The sequence below is a fragment of the Lepisosteus oculatus genome, chromosome 22 (assembly GCF_040954835.1).
Source record: "Lepisosteus oculatus isolate fLepOcu1 chromosome 22, fLepOcu1.hap2, whole genome shotgun sequence".
Lineage (NCBI taxonomy): Eukaryota > Metazoa > Chordata > Actinopteri > Semionotiformes > Lepisosteidae > Lepisosteus > Lepisosteus oculatus.
Window position 1 is genome coordinate 10,394,424 of NC_090717.1, and position 19,655 is coordinate 10,414,078.

The 19,655-nt window shown below is 40.0% G+C and overlaps 1 protein-coding gene across 5 annotated transcripts in view; it reads left to right on the plus strand.

Moving 5' to 3' along the window:
- cux2b (cut-like homeobox 2b) overlaps positions 1-19,655 on the plus strand; it is a 154,232-nt gene that overhangs the window by 71,861 nt on the left and 62,716 nt on the right. For all 5 annotated transcript variants that reach the window (XM_015366063.2, XM_015366065.2, XM_015366064.2 and 2 more), the window contains exons 2-3: positions 6,465-6,575; positions 8,097-8,144. In XM_015366063.2, the coding sequence (XP_015221549.2) occupies positions 6,465-6,575; positions 8,097-8,144 (159 nt within the window). The remainder of the gene's footprint in view (positions 1-6,464; positions 6,576-8,096; positions 8,145-19,655) is intronic.

Here is a 19,655-nt window from a genome sequence, read left to right on the forward strand (position 1 = left end):
TAATCCCATCTGCATCTTTTGTCTATTCTTTTTGGAATTGTTGTTGAAATCGTAGGCATACTGAGTCAGTCCTGCAATAATTTTGGCTCAGATTGTACAATAGTACAATATACAGTATATATATTAACTTCTATTATTTTTATCCAGTTTGCATTGCTTTCATTTCTGTCCTTACATAAATTAAACTCTCTACTGATGTTTATTTATATGACATTAAAGGGGAAATACACACAATTTTAATATAGAACAGTTTTTTCATATTTAATTCTCTCCATACAGGAAATTATTATTTTTTTATGAACATTGATAACATTACTAATATTATGGTTTGGCTGTTTAGTTGTACCAGTTCAGATTCTGGTTCATTCTGTCTGCATGGGATATTTTTGCTGTGACTGTACATTTAGCCATGCATAGATAGAGCAATAATTAGGTAAAAAATTCAAAGTATGAAGCATTTTAAGGAACACCAAAATCAATTTCCCATACTGACAACCCTTGCCCTTTCTGTGTTTGGTGTTTGTAATTTAAAATAGAAATTTGTCTGTACTGGTAAATCCCAGTTTGCAGTAGTAGATCTCAAGATGCAATGTCGCTGTAATGTTTTGCATTGATTTAAATGCATTTATTTTTTCGGGTATGGATTTACATTATTTCTTCTTTTCACATGTGTACATTATGTTGTTCATGACTGTCCTAGCAGATGCACAAAAACAGGACCTCTTGCCCCAGTGGGCCCATGTTATCTTGATGAAGAAATATTTTTTTTTCTAAATTGATTCATTTGTTTTCGGTTCATAGAGGATGTTTCTTTCAAGGTCTGCAATGTCCAGAACACATGTGCACAAAATGCCTGACTTAATCAATTTCCTTTGCCTAGCTATCTATCAGTAAGCCGGATGTATCCTTCACAGATGCTGTCCTCAGCACTGCCTGGTCTCCCCACTGTACTGTGCTGCAGTGTGCTGGATTTGAACCTCTACTTGGCCTAATGACAGTACGCGTTCTCCGGAGGAAACTCATCAATTACTGCCTGATGTCTGAGTGACAGGGGCTTAATGACAGGAGTTCAGTATTGACCTGACTGCCACACACAGCAAATTCTTTTTTTATTCTATTGAACATTTGACTGAAAATCATCCACTCTGTCATTGTTCTGAGATCTTTACAAGACAAAACCGTGCTTTTATAAGAAAGTTGGTACCTTTGTTAAGCTTTGTCAACAATTTGTATCCTTATGGCTCAATGTGCTTTGTATTATTGTTCTTGTGCCCAGGGAACTCCATTTCAGGCTTTCAGATGGGACTGTCCTAGTTTGGTGGTTCAGGCAGAATTCCCCTCCAATTCCCAATTTAGTTCTATTGGCTACAAACACCACAGAGAAGGAAACTGAGGATGTCAGATGATTTATTTTTCCACTTTTTCCTTAATCTGATAAAAATCCATTTACAGTGCCATCTACTGACAAAAAGCAGGAAGCATTCGAAAGCTTTGAAAGGGTGGACATCCTTAAATTTAGACTCACATACTCAATAGATGTAATTGAATGTTAGGGAAGCATATTAGTTGCTAAACCTGCAGTATTCCGTGCTCACATGTCCCGACAGTAAGTACGTCTACAGTTTCTGAATCTTCTCTGTGCAGGTGTACTAAACCGGGATTTCAGTTCGCTCCCCTGCTTTGTGATTGAATGCACTGCTGCACAAGATATCCAACAGGATAAAAGAGATGAAATGCACAAACAGGGTGAGAGACACAAATCTCTTTGGCCCTTAATCCAGGCAATGACACTTTTGATTCAACTGTTCAGAGTTCCTGAAAGGTGTAAGCCAGTAGCCCACCTAATGGAAGCTGACTCCTTGAGATTCTTTCAAATAACGAGATGAGACTCTTGGATCAGTCTGGAACAGACCAGTGCACCTTCCAGGGCAGAGCCATGTGCTCTCTAATCCACTCAACTTCACAGAAACCAGGTTGAGCTCTGGCCCAATAACCTGCTTTGGTTCTAGCATGGAGGTGCTGAATGGACTGCTCTTATTAATAAACGGCTTATGTTAACTAAAAAATCTGAAGTTTGTGTGTATGTGCTGTTGCTTTTTCCACTTGTGTTTTATTCAGATCAGGTGAGAACGGAGAGAATCCTGCCTTTTATGCCTGCCTTTTTTACCATTTTAGGATTTGGACTATTCACGAAAGGCACATTTGTTCTATGCCTCCTTTGAAAGAAAATGCTATTTAAATGGGGAATTGCAAACACCAGACTGAAAAGCATGGGCTGCATCACCGTTCCTCAAAAGTCTCTTGCTAATGTTACATATTAAATAGGTCTTTGTTTCGCTTTGGAACAAAAGAAAAAATGTTCTGGTTCACTTCCTTCAAAAAAACACGCTGGAAAATCGTTTTTAATTTGATCTTTTGGCTTTCTTTTTCAAAAGGAAGTCTTCGAAACAATGGTGCTGCTCTGTTTTGCTCAGATAAAGCGAGCTTCTTTAACATGCAAGTACTGTATGTACATGAGGTAGCCCTTATCCGATTGGCTCTTTAGTGCTTTCCAGTGATGCTGAAACATTTTCTCCTCTTCTGGCCTGTCAGATGAGTGAAGATTAATTATACAGAAATACAGGGAGCAGGAAGGGGACGTGGCTGGCTCCTAGACACATAACTGGAAAGTTGTGGGTTCCAATCCCTGCTTCAGATACTGCTGTTATTCCCTTGAGCCAGAAATGTAATCGCGATTTCACCAGTCCATCCAGCTGTATAAATGTGAACCATCACTGCTTGAAGTAACCCTACATTGGACTAGTGTCCCATTAATGATTGTAGCCACATACTCTCAGTCCACTTAATACAACACATTGAAATACATTCCAACCTAATGAGGGTCCAGGCTTGAGTAAAGACAATGCTTTTTTACTTTTAGTGACAACAAGGATGGTTACGAATGAGGGGAAGACTTTTGGCTAATCTACTGGTGGCTAGTAGCTTATCAATCCAATGAGCCCATTTAGCCATTTCTTCAGAGAAACCAGGGATTCAGCAACATGGCTTGGTAGCTTGTTCCAGACTCCCACAGCCCTTTATCTTTTGACTTTTTTGAATCAGCAATGAAACAACGTCATAAGAATATCATCCCCGATTTCAAAGCGTGTTTAACTCAGACAAGCTTTGCCATGTCACTTGTCAAACTCTTTTCTAACTGGACTACAAATATCCAAAGCCTCTCTATCACTTGGTTGTCACTACAAGATCCCAAAGTATATAAGGACTATTCTTTTGTTTTGAGTTGGAACGTCACAATTGTCTCCTAGGAATTTGCTTAGTGAATCTACAGGATGCCCTGCTGCATTGATTTTTGGACACACAAAGACTGAGGATACAAAGCACCTGAATAGTAAAGTGGTATTTCTTTGTAAGTTAGGTCTCATAAAATCTACAAGAGGAAGCAACAGAAGCTTATGTATCACAAAGCAATTAACCAACGGGTGAAAATGATCAGAATAGTTATGAGGGAGAATGGGGCTTTATTCTGACGGAAGTACAGCATTCACTAGTAGGCCAAAGATATGGCCTTTAGAAAAAGGGTTATTAAACCATAGATTGTTGGGCCCAAAGGTACTTAAATTTAATTCTCATAGACTGCAATTTCAATTGACCAGAGGCACAACTTCCCAACTGTGCTAGCCCTGCTGTGTGCATTTCTCTGTACCATTTTCTTTCACACAGTGGTTACAAAATGTGCTAAGTCTCTGATGGTCTACCTCAAGCTGCGAAGGAACAGTCGCAGTTACTGTGTGCTTATTGAAGTGGGAAGGATATAGACCATGAAGAAGGCACACCTGTCCCTGCGTAACTAGGTCGAAGTATAGAATGCACTTTGAATCACAAATATTAACCTTTTTTACAGTGATAATCACTAATTATAGTACTACGGTACATAGTAGTTATGTTTATGGAAATAAAAATGTTTTTTTCACTGAGGTAATAGACAAAGACAATATATTTCTCAATTTAAATAGAGACCATGCTAAAATACATGGGTACTGAGGGCTTGTAAGAGCCTATGAGATTCATACAGATGTCGCATATGACCCATCTGGAAGACAGATCAAACCAAGAGATTCTCTTGAAACCATACCTGTGTTCTCTTTGAACCATCTTTTAAATGGCCTCGCATTTTGCCAAACAAACACCTTATAAAGAGGAAACAGCACTGATTTAGAACCTCACAGTTAAAACGGTTCGATTGACAGAGCGTATCATCACACAGGTGGGATTTTGAAAGCTCCTCAGGTATGTCTTTTATGGACCTGCAAAAGCCTCTGTTCCATGTTTTGTGGGGTCACAGCTTCTCTTTTGTAAGATAACAAGCAGGGCTTGGCAAAACAGAACTGAATATCTCCTCTGCACAAGCACATAAGACGTGGTATCCAATCCTGCTCCTGGGGGCACACATACCTGCTGGTTTTCATTCCAGATGAGTGTAATTGGCAAATCGAAGCCTTAATTGATCTAATAAGCTGCTTGATTGGAACATTTCCAACTTAGTTCTTATTTTACTTATGAAATGCAGTAGTTAAGAGGCAACCTCCTACATGTTTAGGAACTAAAAAACATTAAAACGCTCAAATAAAACCTATTCTTAAGGCACTTAATAATTAAGTACTTGAGTATCATTTAGTCAATTGAATAACTAGGAGCTTGGTTGGAATAAAACCAAACAGGTGCCTGGAATTCCAGGACCAGGACTGGGAATCTCAGGGTTAAGATATATAACTACCTTAATTGCAGATCACAATGTGGCTGGTTGTCCCTCTCTTTCTTTGTATAGTTTTAACAGCCTTCAGGCTACAGCATGCCAGCATTTTAAATTATAAGTCATGTAGAAGGGAAATGAAGATCAGATAAATACATGATTGGTAATTGGACATGACACAAAAGAGCATAAAATGTGGGGCAGGAACAGGTAGGAATAGAAAATACTTTCTTAATATGCTGATTGGATGATTTAATCAAACGTTTGGTTTCCACAGCTGACTCTGTGGCGTGAGAGAAATGCCAGCACAAAACACCCTGAAAAAAGGCTTTTTGTGGGGTATTTTTGTAGGCTGTATTTAATTTGGCAATCCATGGAGTTATGAGAGAAAGCTTGTTCTATCAATCGGTGCATTTACTTCCTCATGTTGAATAAACACACCCAGCCCACTTATTTTCCCAGCTTGTTATAAGAAAACATTATTAAAATGAAATTCTACTAAACTTTGGGGTTTCAAATACTCTACTGCTTTTAAAAAATGTTGCATTGATATTTTAAATTTTGACAGATGCATGAAGAGAGAAGAGTTTCATTAGATCATTTCCAAATCACCTTTTAGTACAGGTTTTATTAATTGAAATGCAGCAGATTTCAGTTTTGCACACCACAAGGGTACATAGTGATAACAGAAGCTTCATCCTAATTCTACTTTATATTCCAGAATAAACCATGATGTAGCGATTCTTTAGAAGCATTTAAACATTTTTGGTGAGCTAGGAGTCTTTGGTCTAGTTTCTTTGCACACTAAAAGTATGTCTTGGAGATAGTGGAATCAGAAGTGTTATTAGGCTCTTTGTGTATCTGGATCCTACAGTATGTTTCAGGTCTTTAGAGGGAAGCTGGGTAACATGATGCAATCATGAGTTTTTTGGTTCAATGTAGGGTGGCATGAATATGAGGATTAGAGATTAGGTGAGGGAGGTGAGAAGTTTGCTCAGAGACATATGTAGTCTTCAAGCATAATTTGTTTTATGTTGTAGTTTTTGTCTCTCTCTTGGTTACATGTAAGTACCAGGTTTATATGGCCACTCGTAATGACTGTAAGACTGACAGTGCACTCCCTTAAATGTGATTGACATGCATTGTACACTGAGGGACTCTTTGGAGAAGATATTATCGGCATCTTTTAATGTTAAACTCTCTTAAAGTGGAAATTAAAGAGACATTTTTTTACTCTGGGCAGAAGCTGATTTATGAGTGCTAGGTGTGTTTGGTAATTCAGGCTGTCCATGGCCACTAGAAAAGACCCCTGGCATTTTCTACTTTAAGGTCCCTAGCTCTGTGTTATTTATTTGTGTATTTATTTATGTAGTTAATTTTGATTTTGTTGAAAATGTTGGTGATTTATGTCTATTGCTTAATTCCCTTTATTCTGCAAGGACCCTGATGCTGTAGCAGGCTTATTGATTATTTTAATACTGATTATCTAAAAGGCCTCTTGGTTCTTTAGACATTGAATTTATTGTTGCTTAATTATTTATGACTGCTTCTGCTTGCAGTAAGCATCGCCTCTGTTGTGGAGAGCTCGAGAGATTAGATTACACGCACAGAATGGTACAGTATGTGTATTTATATGCGCACACTTGTACGCCTCTACGAACATGGCTGCCGTTTTCAGGCCTCTTTTTTTCCCTGTTTGTCTCCCGTGCAGAAAGAGCTCAACTCGGTGGCCTCCGAGCTGGCTGGCCGGCAGGAAGAAAGCGAGCACTCTCACAAGCGTCTGATTGAACTCAGTCGGGAATTCAAGAGGAATGTTCCGGAGGTAAATCGCTCGTTCTCACACCAGATTAACCCCCCCCCCGCCTGACCTTCGGAGAGGCACTCAGAGTGCTGGGTGTCACAGGGGCTCACTCAGGGCTAGTCCTGTGCTGGGTCAATCCAGTTTCATACTGGAGGTGGCTGAATCTGTCCTTGGCCCTTTGGAAAACAGAAAGCCAGTGGCTTGCTCAACGTCTTGGTCATTAACACGGTAACAACGGTAACAACATGCCGAGTGTAAATGCTCCCCTTTGGGATTTTAATCATCTTTTGCGCATTCCATTATGTACTCCTGCCGCAGGATAGCCTGGTTCTTTGTTACTGTGGTGCTGGTAGTGTTTTAATGGAGACACAGTCTTTCCAAACTGAGGAGAAGCACCAAGCAGATGTGGGTTTGGCACACCAGTTCTGATACCTCTTGGATGTAATGGACCAAACCTAAATCTACAACCTAGATTTACTGTCGTAGATCTTGTAAACCAAACAGTCCAGGCCTTGTCTTCTCCCAGTTACACTTGGTTAGCCTTTGAGATGTTGCATTGAGGTTTATCTTTAAAGGCACTTTAATTCTGCTGACAAACAAAGAGTGGACTGTAGGGATGAACGATATCCAAAACCTTAGCGTTTTACTAGTCACAGTAATATCATATACAGTAAATGAAATAAGCACAAACTGCGCAATTAATTCCTTTTCATTTACATACTATTCATCAGACAAATAACTCAAGAGCCGAGGCAAATGCTATGTGCCTCTCTTTGGCTTGCTTCTGCCACGAGCTGCCCAGGAGTCGGATTGTTTGCTTCCGTGTGGGCAATTCAAACAGGCCTCATCCAGTCATCCAGTTTCCTGTTATTTTTATTCCCTTGTCTCCAGGAACACATGAGTGCTGTATTGTAACCGATGTCCCAGTGTGGACAGACTTCTTAAACGTAATGGAGGGTCTGTGGTGTAGCCATGCCAGCATACTGGGGGGGTGACGGTGACCAGGTGTCTGTGCCAAAAGATTGTCAGTGCCCAGGCACTCGAACTGGACGAGAACCATCAAGTTAGCTGGCGCATGTTCAACGCTGCTTTGTCTTCTGTGGGAAAGCAACCTGCCTTGTTTTTTGGAATACTCCTGGTTCATGCTTAATGGCTTTAGTCCTCTGGTAAGAGCATAAAAACGGTTACAGACAAGATGAGGCCATTCGGCCCATCCAACCCCTTTGGTAGTTAGAGGTTTGTCGATCCGACTTTCCCATCCAGCTGTTTCTAGACAGAAGTCAAAGCTTCGCCCTCAACCACGTGGCTGGGCAGCTCGTTCCACTCTCCCACTGCCCTTCAGGAAGGGTAAGGGACTGTCTCCCATTCCCAGCTAGATCTACACTTGTATGTCTTCTCCAATTGAGCTGTATGATACCAATACCCACTTAGCCACGCAGGTCCCTGAAAGCACGATAGCAGCTCTGCGTGGGATCCTCCACGTTCTGTCCTCTTTGTAAAGGGTTTGTGTTGTAACTCTTGTTTGTTCATGTTGTCTTCTAGGACGTCCGGGAGATGGTGGCCCCTGTGCTCAAGAGCTTCCAAGCCCAGGTGAGTCTTTCAAGACCGACTTGAGTAATAATTTCGTCTCCACTGGCTTTTTCAACCTGCAGTGGCGGAACCACATTTCAGTGGAGCAGCACAGTTTGTGTTCGTGCAGAACATGGAAACACTTCAGTCTAGAGAGTTGCAAATGAGGCTTTACAGCTGCATAACACAAATGCGATTGATACAGAATCCTGCATTCACAAAGCCTTTCTTTACGTACAGTATGGAAACAGTTTATTAATACAAACACAATTAATCATGGTAGAAGTTAATTCCCACCACGTCATTGTCACAGTAATAATGATGTGCTAATATATATTACATGTTATAAAGCATTTATAAATAATAACTGCTTGAATTTATATTGAAACAAATGGTGCTCCAGTATCAAATTGAGGGTGCAACCCAAAGTATTCTGTATTTTAAAATCTATTGCATTTTAATCCAGAAAAGTAATGCAAAATGTGTTAGTATTTTGCCTATGATAGAATGTTAGTGACCACAAAGATAAACACTATCCAGTTCATGTTTTGTAACTGGCACTTTATAGCGGAGCATTTGTCGATTTTAATCAAAGTTTTCTTTATCCAGTACTTGTGTCATAATTTTGTAAAAGTGCTTGTAAAAGTCGATTTGTATAATCATTGTTTGCCACGCGTTTGCCTTTTATTCAGTCCAAAACCCAATAAAAACACATGATAATTTAAAGAACATAACACCTTGAGGTGATAGCTTTTCCAATTTTCGTCTGCAAACGTGAAGAAAAAAAATACTGTGCGGTTTACACTTACTAAATCACAGTTTGGATTTTGAGATCTTTAGTACCTGGATATCTAAGCGTATATACAGTACCTGTGTCCACATCTTCCTGGGAGCAGAACAAAATCTAATAAACAGGTAAACCTGTTAAAAAAGATCATATATAGACCATCCAGAAATCTGAACTGTGAAAGTGTTCTTTGGTCTAAAGGTGGGGACCTAGAGGTGTTCTTCATTTCCGTGATGGAGGTGAAAGTCAGGAGATTAGAAAATGTAATCATTCGCACTCTGTACACACTCAGTAGGACTGCCAAGTAAATTGCTCATTCTGGAACTGAGTTCTATTTTAGTAGCAAAGCGTGTTACTGAAAATGTTATTACCAGCTTTATTTTCAGATACTAACAGTTTTATTGACAATTTAAGGTGCCAAGAAGGATTATTAAATTATTACTCTTACACCTTTAGTTTTGATTTTAGGATTTAAATTCTGTTTCCATTATACAGTACCCCTGCTTTATTACAAAGAGCTTTTAACGAGATATTTTGAACTACTCAACTGAAGCAGAACACTGCTCAATTTTCTGAAATGGACTAGAGATTGTGTTTAAAGTGTCTTGTTGAGTTAATTTTTTACCTATAGGTTTGTAACATTATGCAGCCAACTGCTTTTAGATTGTTCAGTTTTATAGTTTAACATTCTTTTTTCTGTAATAAGATCCCTACTAGAATAACTATCCCCTTAAGAAATTGCTGCTCCTCTGAATGTATTTCAGTCTTAATGTTAGCCATTAACCAAGACCTATAAATGTCTTTCAGGGACTCTGTTCACAAAGGGAAATCATTGCAAAATGATTTTGCCTGGTTTTCCACCTGTTTTTTTTTCTTTTAAATTAAAATCACAGTATTAAGCTTCAGCAGCAGTTGAAATTAGGAGGTAGCTGGCTTTGTGAAGTACATATATTTTAAACCATGTGGGACAGTCTGCTTCTTTTAATTTGCCGCCTTTGAATTGAAAAATGTGTTTGATGTGGGTTAAAGTCTGCTTTTCAGTCGACAGGCACAATTTAATTATGTTCAGGAGATCAAGATTTTTCCCGGTAAATTGGACATATGAATATTGTAGAAAGGATTTATTTAACAGTGAGGCGATGGTAGGCTAGGGTACTGAAACTGTCATCTCAACATTGAAGTCAAAGGGATGTCATTTTTATTTATCCTCCAACCTGGATTCTTAAAAAGAACCCTTCCAGAGCGTCCCAGGGTTTGGTTGGAATTGCAAAACGTCTATAAACCTTTAGTTAAACCAGAAATTCTAAATGATTTTTGGCAGTGATAATGAGGTTACCACAGGTGCTCCTGTGAAAAGTGAGATGGGATTTTTAATGTGAACGGTGTGAACAGGATCTGAATTTGATGTCCCATTAAAGTTAGAACATATTTGAATGCCCATTTTCTCCCTACTGGTGCTAGCAGGACCAGTAGGGACCGCTTACCCAGTCCGTATGGGTCTTAGTGCACCAGTATACTGATAGGTACACCATCCTGTAAAAAAGAGACATCCTTTGATTGAGAGGTAAAACCAACGTCCTGACTCTTCGTTGTCATTAAAAATCCCGGGGTATTTCTCGAAAAGAATAGGGGTGTTAACTCCAGTGTCCTGGCCCAGTTTCCCCCTGGCCTTTACTGATCATGGCCCCCTAATAATCCCCATCTATCAATCGGCTCCATCACTCTGTTTTCCTCCCCACTGAGAGCTGGGCACATTTGTGGTGAAAGGGCTGAGTCCCCACTGCCTGTAAAGTGTCAAGAAAAGCACCATATAAGTGTAAGGAATTCTTATTATTAGTAGTAGAGTTACTATTAATATCTGGTCCAGAGAAAATTGTGTCACCTACTGGTCCACCAAAACCACTTTCATCTGGCTTTTGTCTCCCATGCAGGACTGGTGACCTTTGGTAAGCCTTTTTTAAGGAAATCAGGCGTCAGGGTGGTCTAGGTAGGGAAAGGCTTTAGGGATGGACTCCTGTTAAAAAATTCAATGTTGGCTTTTGAATGCATTCATTTTTGACATACTGTATTTTTAAAATTACAAATGCATCATACTGTATACACATTTTTACCTTACGACAGTCTGCTCAATTTTCTTTTCATAAATAATCATTCTGAAATATACAAAATGGCAAAGACTTGGAACTGTAAGAGTCACATATGCATTCTAAAATATATTAAAAGCGCAGAGAAAAAAATATCAAATTATTTTCTGACAATTACTAAGACTGCACTCCAGACTTCCGTAAATGGATCAGCTGCTTGTCATTAATAGAAAATGTTCTCCAGCTGTAGAGTCGCATTTGAAAGTGGAATGATTGTGGCGCTTGTTCACTGAATTACCACAAAGAGTTTTTAATTTATAGCAGCTTGCCTAATCTGATGAACTGTACTTACAAAGAGTCATTGATCTTTTAACCTAGAAATCTGACAAGCTCGGAGTGATGGAAGCAGTATTTCTGTTCTGTACAAAGTATTTTGTGCCAAATGTTATAACAGGACCGAACAGCAAGGCTGGATGAGCCTGGAGCATTTAACAGCATTTAACAGATGCAGATCATGAAAATAGCTGTTGGGGGGTTCTCAAGAGTTCACTGAAGGATCCTGAGTTGAACACATTCTAACGCCATTGTGTTAATCAGTAAGCTGTAGTTCATTGCACGCATTTGTTCCTGTGGGCATAAGAGCTTGTTCCATAGAGCAATTCATAATTAAAAAAAAAGATTTTTTGCTTTGAAGCTTTAGAAATAATGTCTACACTCTACATGACAGTTTTTTTTAATGTAGACCCCTTCTTTATCTGTACTTTCTCACTAATTGCAACTAACGCAAAACACTTATTAAAACCACCAGACGACCTAGTTACTGAGGCTTGAAAGTACAAGAGAGCTCAAAGGGTTAACAGTGAAGGTGGCTGTCATAAGTTAGCCCCCCTGTAACTTTGTTAATGAGGTCCCGTCAGACCTGATGAGAGGTGATAATTTGGCTTCAGAAGTACAGAAAAGATTAAGGACAGTGAGCAGAGTTTACAGCTTAAAATACATCCCATCCTTATTAATCCACTGTCCCTGGGAGCCAAGCATTTTGGGTTTTATAATGAAGTGAGTCTTATAATGAAGGTAATGATAATCAGATTTAGAGAGTGCCAAGATGGCGTGTGCTGCCTGATTTCTGAGGTCGCTCCGTTTTGCCTGGGCCTTGGCAAAATATATATTGAAGCACAAGACAATTCACCTTGGCCAATTAGCTGCTCAGGTCACCCCTTCCTTTTTGTGTCTGAATATTTGATCAAATAGACAAATTTTAAAAGGTTTCGCCCAATTCCAGGCTTCTTTCAGGTTTTACTTTGGGCTCAGTTAACCTGTGATTTAAAAATGTGCAGCAACAAAAAAAAAGTGCCATTGTAACAGTGACCTTAAAGAATAAAGATGAATTTATTTTTGAATTCGATTCTTTCTTACATGCTGGAGTTAAGCTATCTTTTTTTTCCTCCAGGAAGGAGCTTCCAGAGGAATGTGTTCATGCAACATGTTTTGTCAGGTATAAATTAACCAGTCTCCTTTTTTTCCCTCTCTTTTTTTGGTTTGTGTTGGCACTGCCCAAAAGCGCTAGCATAGGCTTCTAATTACCAAAACTTGCTTTACAAAGATAATCCAAAAAGTAATTTAGCGTGCACAATGAAAGCCATCATGCAGCACAGATGGCAATTCTGATAAATAGTTTGTAACATGTAATTAGCAGCTCTAGTGGTTACATACCATTAACCCCCAGAGCTCAGAAATTATTTCCTCATTATTAACTGAAAAGGTAAAATTGAGCTGACTAGACAGCAAAACAACAAACTGCTATTAATTACCCACATTTATTACAGCTGTTTCCCGCAAATTTATTTTTGTTTGAATGCACGGTTGAAAACATCTGAATTAAAGGCTCTGTCACGGTAATTGTAGTATTACTTTCCTAATGACTTTTGTTTAGAGAGGGGATGTGTTTTGCTCTTTCTGAGCCATTACTGTAGGCAAGTAGGTTCTGTTACTACTGTGTCACAACATTTGGTCCTTTAAGAGCGTCCCTTCAGTGGTAGTACTAATAAAGCTGAAGGATTAATGTGGACAGTCTTGGAATTCAAGAGGCAAAGAAAGGTCTGCAAGTAGCTGTGATTTTTACTGGGTTTAAAATTTCAGGACAGATAACAACCACCCATTTGTGTTACATTTCCAAACCTACCTTTGTATAAAAGCTGTAGTATTCCCTGCCTCTCTACCTGTCTAGAGGGGTTTAAAATACACTGTTCTCATGTCCAGGCTGTCTGCCTTCAGTGACACAAGTATGAGCCAATCATATTAACATATTGAGCTGTGCCTTCCAAAGTCTCCCAATATTTTTCATTCAGTCGTTCAAGCAAAGCAGAAGACTCAGAAACCAGTCACTGCCAATGAAAAGGGATTAGGAGTGCAAAAAGAACATCCAAGGTGTTGAACAATACTGTCACAACTTCGGCATTGAAGAAGTCCATTTCTAATACACTCTTTCCTCTTGCAACAATATGCCTGGTGTTCATTTTTCAGCCTTTTTTCTTGACATCATTATTCAAGTTATAATTTAGTCTCTTATTATGTACTTGTAAGAGAAACTTAATTTGACTTAAGTTTCAGGAATAGAAGCTGCCACTAGGCTGTGACAAGAAGGTTTTGATCTTATATATTTCGGAGACCAGACCTTCCTTTTGATTAATTCCAGGAGGAAATTATAATTCACCATGCGTTTATAAATATGTTATGAATGACAGAATAAATCAGAGACTAACAGATGATCACTAATTATGGCACACACTATAATAGCAGTATGTATAAAACAAGATACTCCTATATTATGAAAAGCTGTATAATTACCTTTAGTGTGACCCAGTGCTCATGCTGGCTCATTTGAAACGGTAATGTAATTCTATTGTAATAAACCTTTCCCTTGCTAATTGTAAAAAAATTAGAATTGCTTTTTCAGTGATGGGTGAGAAAGACCAAAACCAAAGATGTCGCTTAGGTAGCAAAGAAATTATACTTTTATAGCAAAAAAAATTGTTTTTGTTTAATTTAAGGGTCTCACATTGTTAAGAAAAATTATTGGTGTACATTTCCCAGCTCCAAATACAGCTGTGATTTGAAAATACTAATCCTGAAGTGAATCTGGACTGAAACTCTGGAAATAGGAGATAACAACATTCAGATGAAGCGCTGTAGCAGAAGACATATTTTGTTTGTGTACCTAATCATATTGAGAAATATTATGTTTAAGGCACTGTTCCATTTCAGGGTTCACTACAATAAGTTCTGGGTTAATCCTGGGTGATGGTGCATACTGTATTACTGGAACAAAAAGCTCAGTAAGCATGGAGAAGCCGTTTCAAATCTTTTGAATAAGTCAGTTGGATGTTGGGAGAGAAGATGCAGAGAGGACCACTCAGTCGTTCACTCAGAGTACTGGACAGATGCTTTGGCCTGAGAATCACTGTATCAAATCCAGGCTTAGTGACCTGCACTTTACAGATGTTACTCAGAGTTCATAAGGCAAAAGAAGCCTATATTAGAGTACAAGCGATTCAGTTAAGCAAGATGTATTTTTGATTTTTCCATGCAACAAGATTCCCAGACTGAGTGAGTCCTGAACCTACAGGACTGAGCTGTATGAATGCACTGGAGCTCTAACACTGCCTGTCTGTAAAAGCTTGCTGTACCTAACAGTCAAGGCAATACTTCCTGGGATATGCAAAGTGATCTGTCTATCAGGGTAGTTCTCTTTGTACAAGTATCTCTTCCAATTTTTGTGAATTGTCAATGACTTTTCTGTTGAAGAATTTTCCCTTTTGACATGTGAACCAGTTATGAAAATAGTCTATCATCTGTAGTTCCCCCAGGCCAATATGAGAGAGAGGCTTCGTAGTTCCAGTTCTGGGATTTCAAGATTATTTATTACCTTTTCAAATGGGTACCTGCAGAAAAAATATTTGGAGGGCACTAATACAAAGAATCTTTTCTGTGCCATTTTTCCATATATTACTTTTGCCATCCACCAGAATTCATAACCAAGCAATTAATGTCACTTTGCAAACTAGCAGTCAGACAAAATGAAAAAATAAAATTCCAGCTCACACCTGCTTGATAGTTTGACAAAGTGAAGGAGGTAAAGTCAATGCTTTTGTCTCACATGTTGCCTTTTCTCTCAGTTTCCATCTTCCAGTCTGCTTTTGCGGACCGCAGAACTGGTATAAGATATGTAGATATAGTATGAATTAGAACTAAAAGAGTAATTAATTCCAATTTCATAGTTCTCGTGTAATGGATTGCTTTTTTTCAAAGTGAGCAATATGTTTGGGCACATTAGTTATAAAGTCGTTATTATCATTTCCTCATCATGACATCATTTGCTCCTCCGCACACATCAATGAAGCTAGAAGGCAGCTTTTGGGGTTAGAAAATACAAACTCCAGGATTAACTGAGGATAAACTTCAGGATGAACAAAATACCTAACATGTCACTAGGAGATCAGGGTGGAGTATTGTTTCCACATGAAGAAGGAAAGAAACTGTGAGAGAGTGAGAGAGAGCAGCGCAACGTGCAATGGGTGAGAGGTTTTCACAGCAGTGTGTGTGGTGTGCTAACCCCACTCTCGTTCTGTACGTCTGGGAACTCATTGACTTGAAACTGATGGGCTGACGAGAGCTATCAAGGTAAAAGTGTCTCGCTCAAGGATGCATCAGCACTGTGGGGGCTTGACCATGGCGCTGTCCTTGTCTCCTTGCCATGCTGCCTCCGGAAGCCGGGATCTTCCACCAGTTACAGAAAAGCACGTCTCTCTTAACCAGAGCAAAGCACCCCGGGACCCACGGCCGGCACTCTCCCATCACGGAAAGTGGAGGTGCTGTGTGAATCTCAGAGGGCACTGGTTTGCCTGTTGCCTGTGTGCTGAAACAGCAAAGCAGCCTGGAGGAGTGCTCATGCGGTGGTGTTGGGAGGGAGTGTGTGCCCTGTGCGATGAATAAATGAAGCGGGGATTGGCTCTGCGTGTCATGTAGGGCTGTGCAGCGGCACATACTGTACAGTACCTAGGATCCTCCAGGACGCACCTTAGGTCCGTCTGCGCTAGAGCTCTGCGCAATGCAAATGCTGACTTTCTGTCTCGTTTAATATAACGTCAAGCCTAAGAACACCAAGCGTATTAAAATATGTAAAGCGCATGCAAGCCTAGAGCTGACATCGCATTTAAAAATAGGTTGCAAACCCACACAGACCTGGGCGGCTCTTGTTTTTGTGAAGCATTTTATGTTTCCAAAGGGGCGTCTGAGCCTGTGAGAGCTGGGCTGGTTCACATCTCTCCTCACCTTCTGCAAACTGATGTTGCAAGACAGCGAGGGGGAGGGGATCGCGTTCGCATTGGTGGATCTTTGCACTGTGCTAGCATACGGCCACCAAGACACTGAACGGTCTATTGATCTCTCAGAATAAACCGGGCAGGTTTACAACAATTGAGGACATAGGGGCACTTTGTGCCTTTTCCTTTGGACTGGAGGAAGGAGAGTCCTTCCTCAGATGAAGCTAGGATCAGTTAATGAACTTGTTAAAGCGCTTGTTACCTGTAAGAGAAAAATTCAAGGCCCAGCTGTGCCATTGACTACTTCTGAGGTACCTTGGTGCACTGAACTGCCTTGTGCTCTGTCCTTGTGTGGTGAAGTTTGAAACCAAAATCCTTGTGATAGTTGCTCAGTGGTGCTGGCGTTTCCCATACATAATCCAGTGCAAGTTAGTTTAAATACTGTACAAGTATCTGCAGAATGAGCAATCATTATATATTAACAGGCTCCATAAGCAAGGCCAGAGTTGTGTGCTGGCAGCATTGTTAGTTAAACCCCTGAAAACAAATATTATTTTTCAGAACAGTGAGAAGTACACAATAAAATAATTAATTATAAATGGGCATGAACTTACTATTTGAACAAAAATAGTCAAGCAAACTTCCCTTTGGCTGTATTGTTTTCTGGATTAATACTGATCTGGTGCCTGAAAATGTTTTCATTTACACTTTGAAAGGGTTAAAAATATATTCTGTTCACTGGAATAAAATGTGGGCGAGAGTGGTGTGAGAGTGTGTCTGTGTCTGCCCTGCAGTGGACTGGCGTCCCTCCCAGGGTGTATCCTCTCTTGTGCCTGTTGCTTGCCAGGCTCTGACTCCCCCGCGACCATAGGTTGGAAGAAGCACTTAAAAAATGGATGGATGGAATGGCATCTGTAACTAAATTCATTAACGTGGTATAGAATGGCATCTGTCGTAGTTTGAATTTCCTAAGTGGAGTTCAGTACTCATTTTGAAAAGAACAAATTGCTTTAGTTTGACAATACAAATCAATCATAGGAAAATTATTGTGTTCTAGTCCCAATAAGAAACATTACTAAGAGTAAATAAACACGAGGAGTTAATGCTTTTTGACACTCGGTGATCCTTGAGTGATCAGAGTGGATGCTGTCCTGTAATTATTGAAGTCTGATGAAGCTTAGTCCCCAGATTTTTTAGACGTTATCGAGTCAAGAGGGATGCAATCGGTAAGCATAAAAAATGCAACTGCTTATAGGCTCCTCCGCATAAAGAGTGATGTGCTATGTTTGTTTGCTTTCCTCCTTCACTTTGCTGCGTCTGCAGATCTACGTAGAAAAAAGAATATCATTAGCGTATAAAAAATAAAGACGTTTCAAGTAAGATGTAAAAAATAGCCTCATGTCTCCGGCCACTTGGAATTGATGCGTTTCAGCACGTTGTGCTCTCCGGTGTTGAGTTTAATTTTGAAAATCCTGACGGCACTAACCCCCTTGCCTCAAGGTGTCACGCGTGACTGGCGCTGCAGTGCAAATGTTAGCCGTGTTCACAGACCACATCTCTTCGAGCATCTGTGTGGCTCCTGCTGGTGTCTGAGATGGAATTTTCTAGATCTGTTGTTTGAACACTGGTTCGCAAGGGCCTTTACCTCATGCCACAATGGCTTTCCTTCACTCCTTGCCTCATGTATGTACTGTAGTTGTATAGCTGGTGCTCTGATTCTGCCTTTTCTCCTTTGGTAGAGTAGTATAGCTCTTTGTTTCAGCGGCTTGTGACCAGGGGGTGTCCTCTTAACATTATTAGGTTCTTGCTGCCTCATGGGGCCCTGGGTTCAGTTCTGGACAGTTCTGGGGCTTTCTACGTGGGGTTTGTATGTTCGCTTGAGTTTCCTCACACAGTCCAAAGACACACCAGTGTGTAAATTGGCTTATGGGAAACTGGCCCCTGTGTGTGTGTGTGTCTGCCCGTTCTGCGATGGACTGGTGCTCCGTCCAGGATATACCCTGTCTGGGGTCCGTTGCTTGCCAGGATAGTCTCTGGTTCCCTGAATGGGGTAAAGCTGTTAGGAAATGGATGGATGGAAAATCTTAACAGTGGTGGATTCAGTAGGTATCTGTTGTATTATATTTCAGCTTTATCATCAGATGTGATAAAAAGACAGCTATTCTGAGAAGGTTTCCAGTACTTAATTGTTGATGCAGTTGTCACGAGTTGTGAAACTGAGTGGCGCCAAGCACTTTTGCAAAGTGCAGGCTGTGAGACTGTGGTAATGAATTTTCCCATTACTAATTCAGTACTGTGTTGCGTGTGTGGTGTTCACTGCAAAAACATTCGCGTGATCACCCTATGAGAGCTAAGATATCCCAATTAATGGCATCCCTAATAGCGTACAACTTAAGCAACTTGCTCCAAAACTGACTGAAAAGAGTGACTTGTTTAGCAGGCTATCTCATAAAGTTATAGTACTTCCATGTGCCAGACTGATTATGTATTTCCTCAGTAAACCCTGTGTTTTCAGGAAAGGTTCCAGGTAACTTCGATCCTGACCAGAAATAAGGACTTCTGATGAGTGAATGGGCACATCTGAATGGCAAAATGTTTTTAAAATGTTTAATTAGACAAAACTGACAGGTTGTTTAGAAACTGGGAATACTTTGAAACAATATCTTTAGCTTATCAACGATTGGGAAGACACATAGAATGTGACCACATTGATTAAAAAGTAGGCCGGAGCTTTCAGCGTGTACAGTAGGGCTCTCACATTCAAAAAGGAAACTTGACTGCCCTGTCAGGCACAAATCGTGAATGTCTGAGCCGACTGGATTCCACAGTGCAGTGAGTGGAGAAAGGAGTTTTCAGCACTTTGCAGTCTGGCCAAGTGCCTTTGCTTCTTTTACAAATTGAAGGTTTGATCCAAAAAAATATGTTGTTTGGAGCAGCACCACAGGGAGCCTTGAAAAAGAAAAACGCTGATATATCAAGGCTGGTTGCACAGACAGAATAACAAAAACACAACCCCCCCAAAAAAAAAAACGGCAGGAAATCTTTGTGATAAGCATTGAATGTTATGACTGGTGTTGAGTTTAAGAGATTCATCAAGATCGAAACAGGCACTGGGAGACGCGACATACGAGAAAGCGCTCAGTCTTGGCTCTGGGAAGGCTGCTGGCAAATGCACACTCAAATTAGCCAATAAAAATGTGTGAAATTGGTGGCAGTTGGCCTGTAAGCTAATGCCAGCAGAAATAAATGTCAGAGCTGTAAAAAAAAAGAAACACAGGAACAAAAACATCCAGTCCTGAGGAGTTCTCCTATTGTTTATTACTTCTGTGGCTAGAAAGTA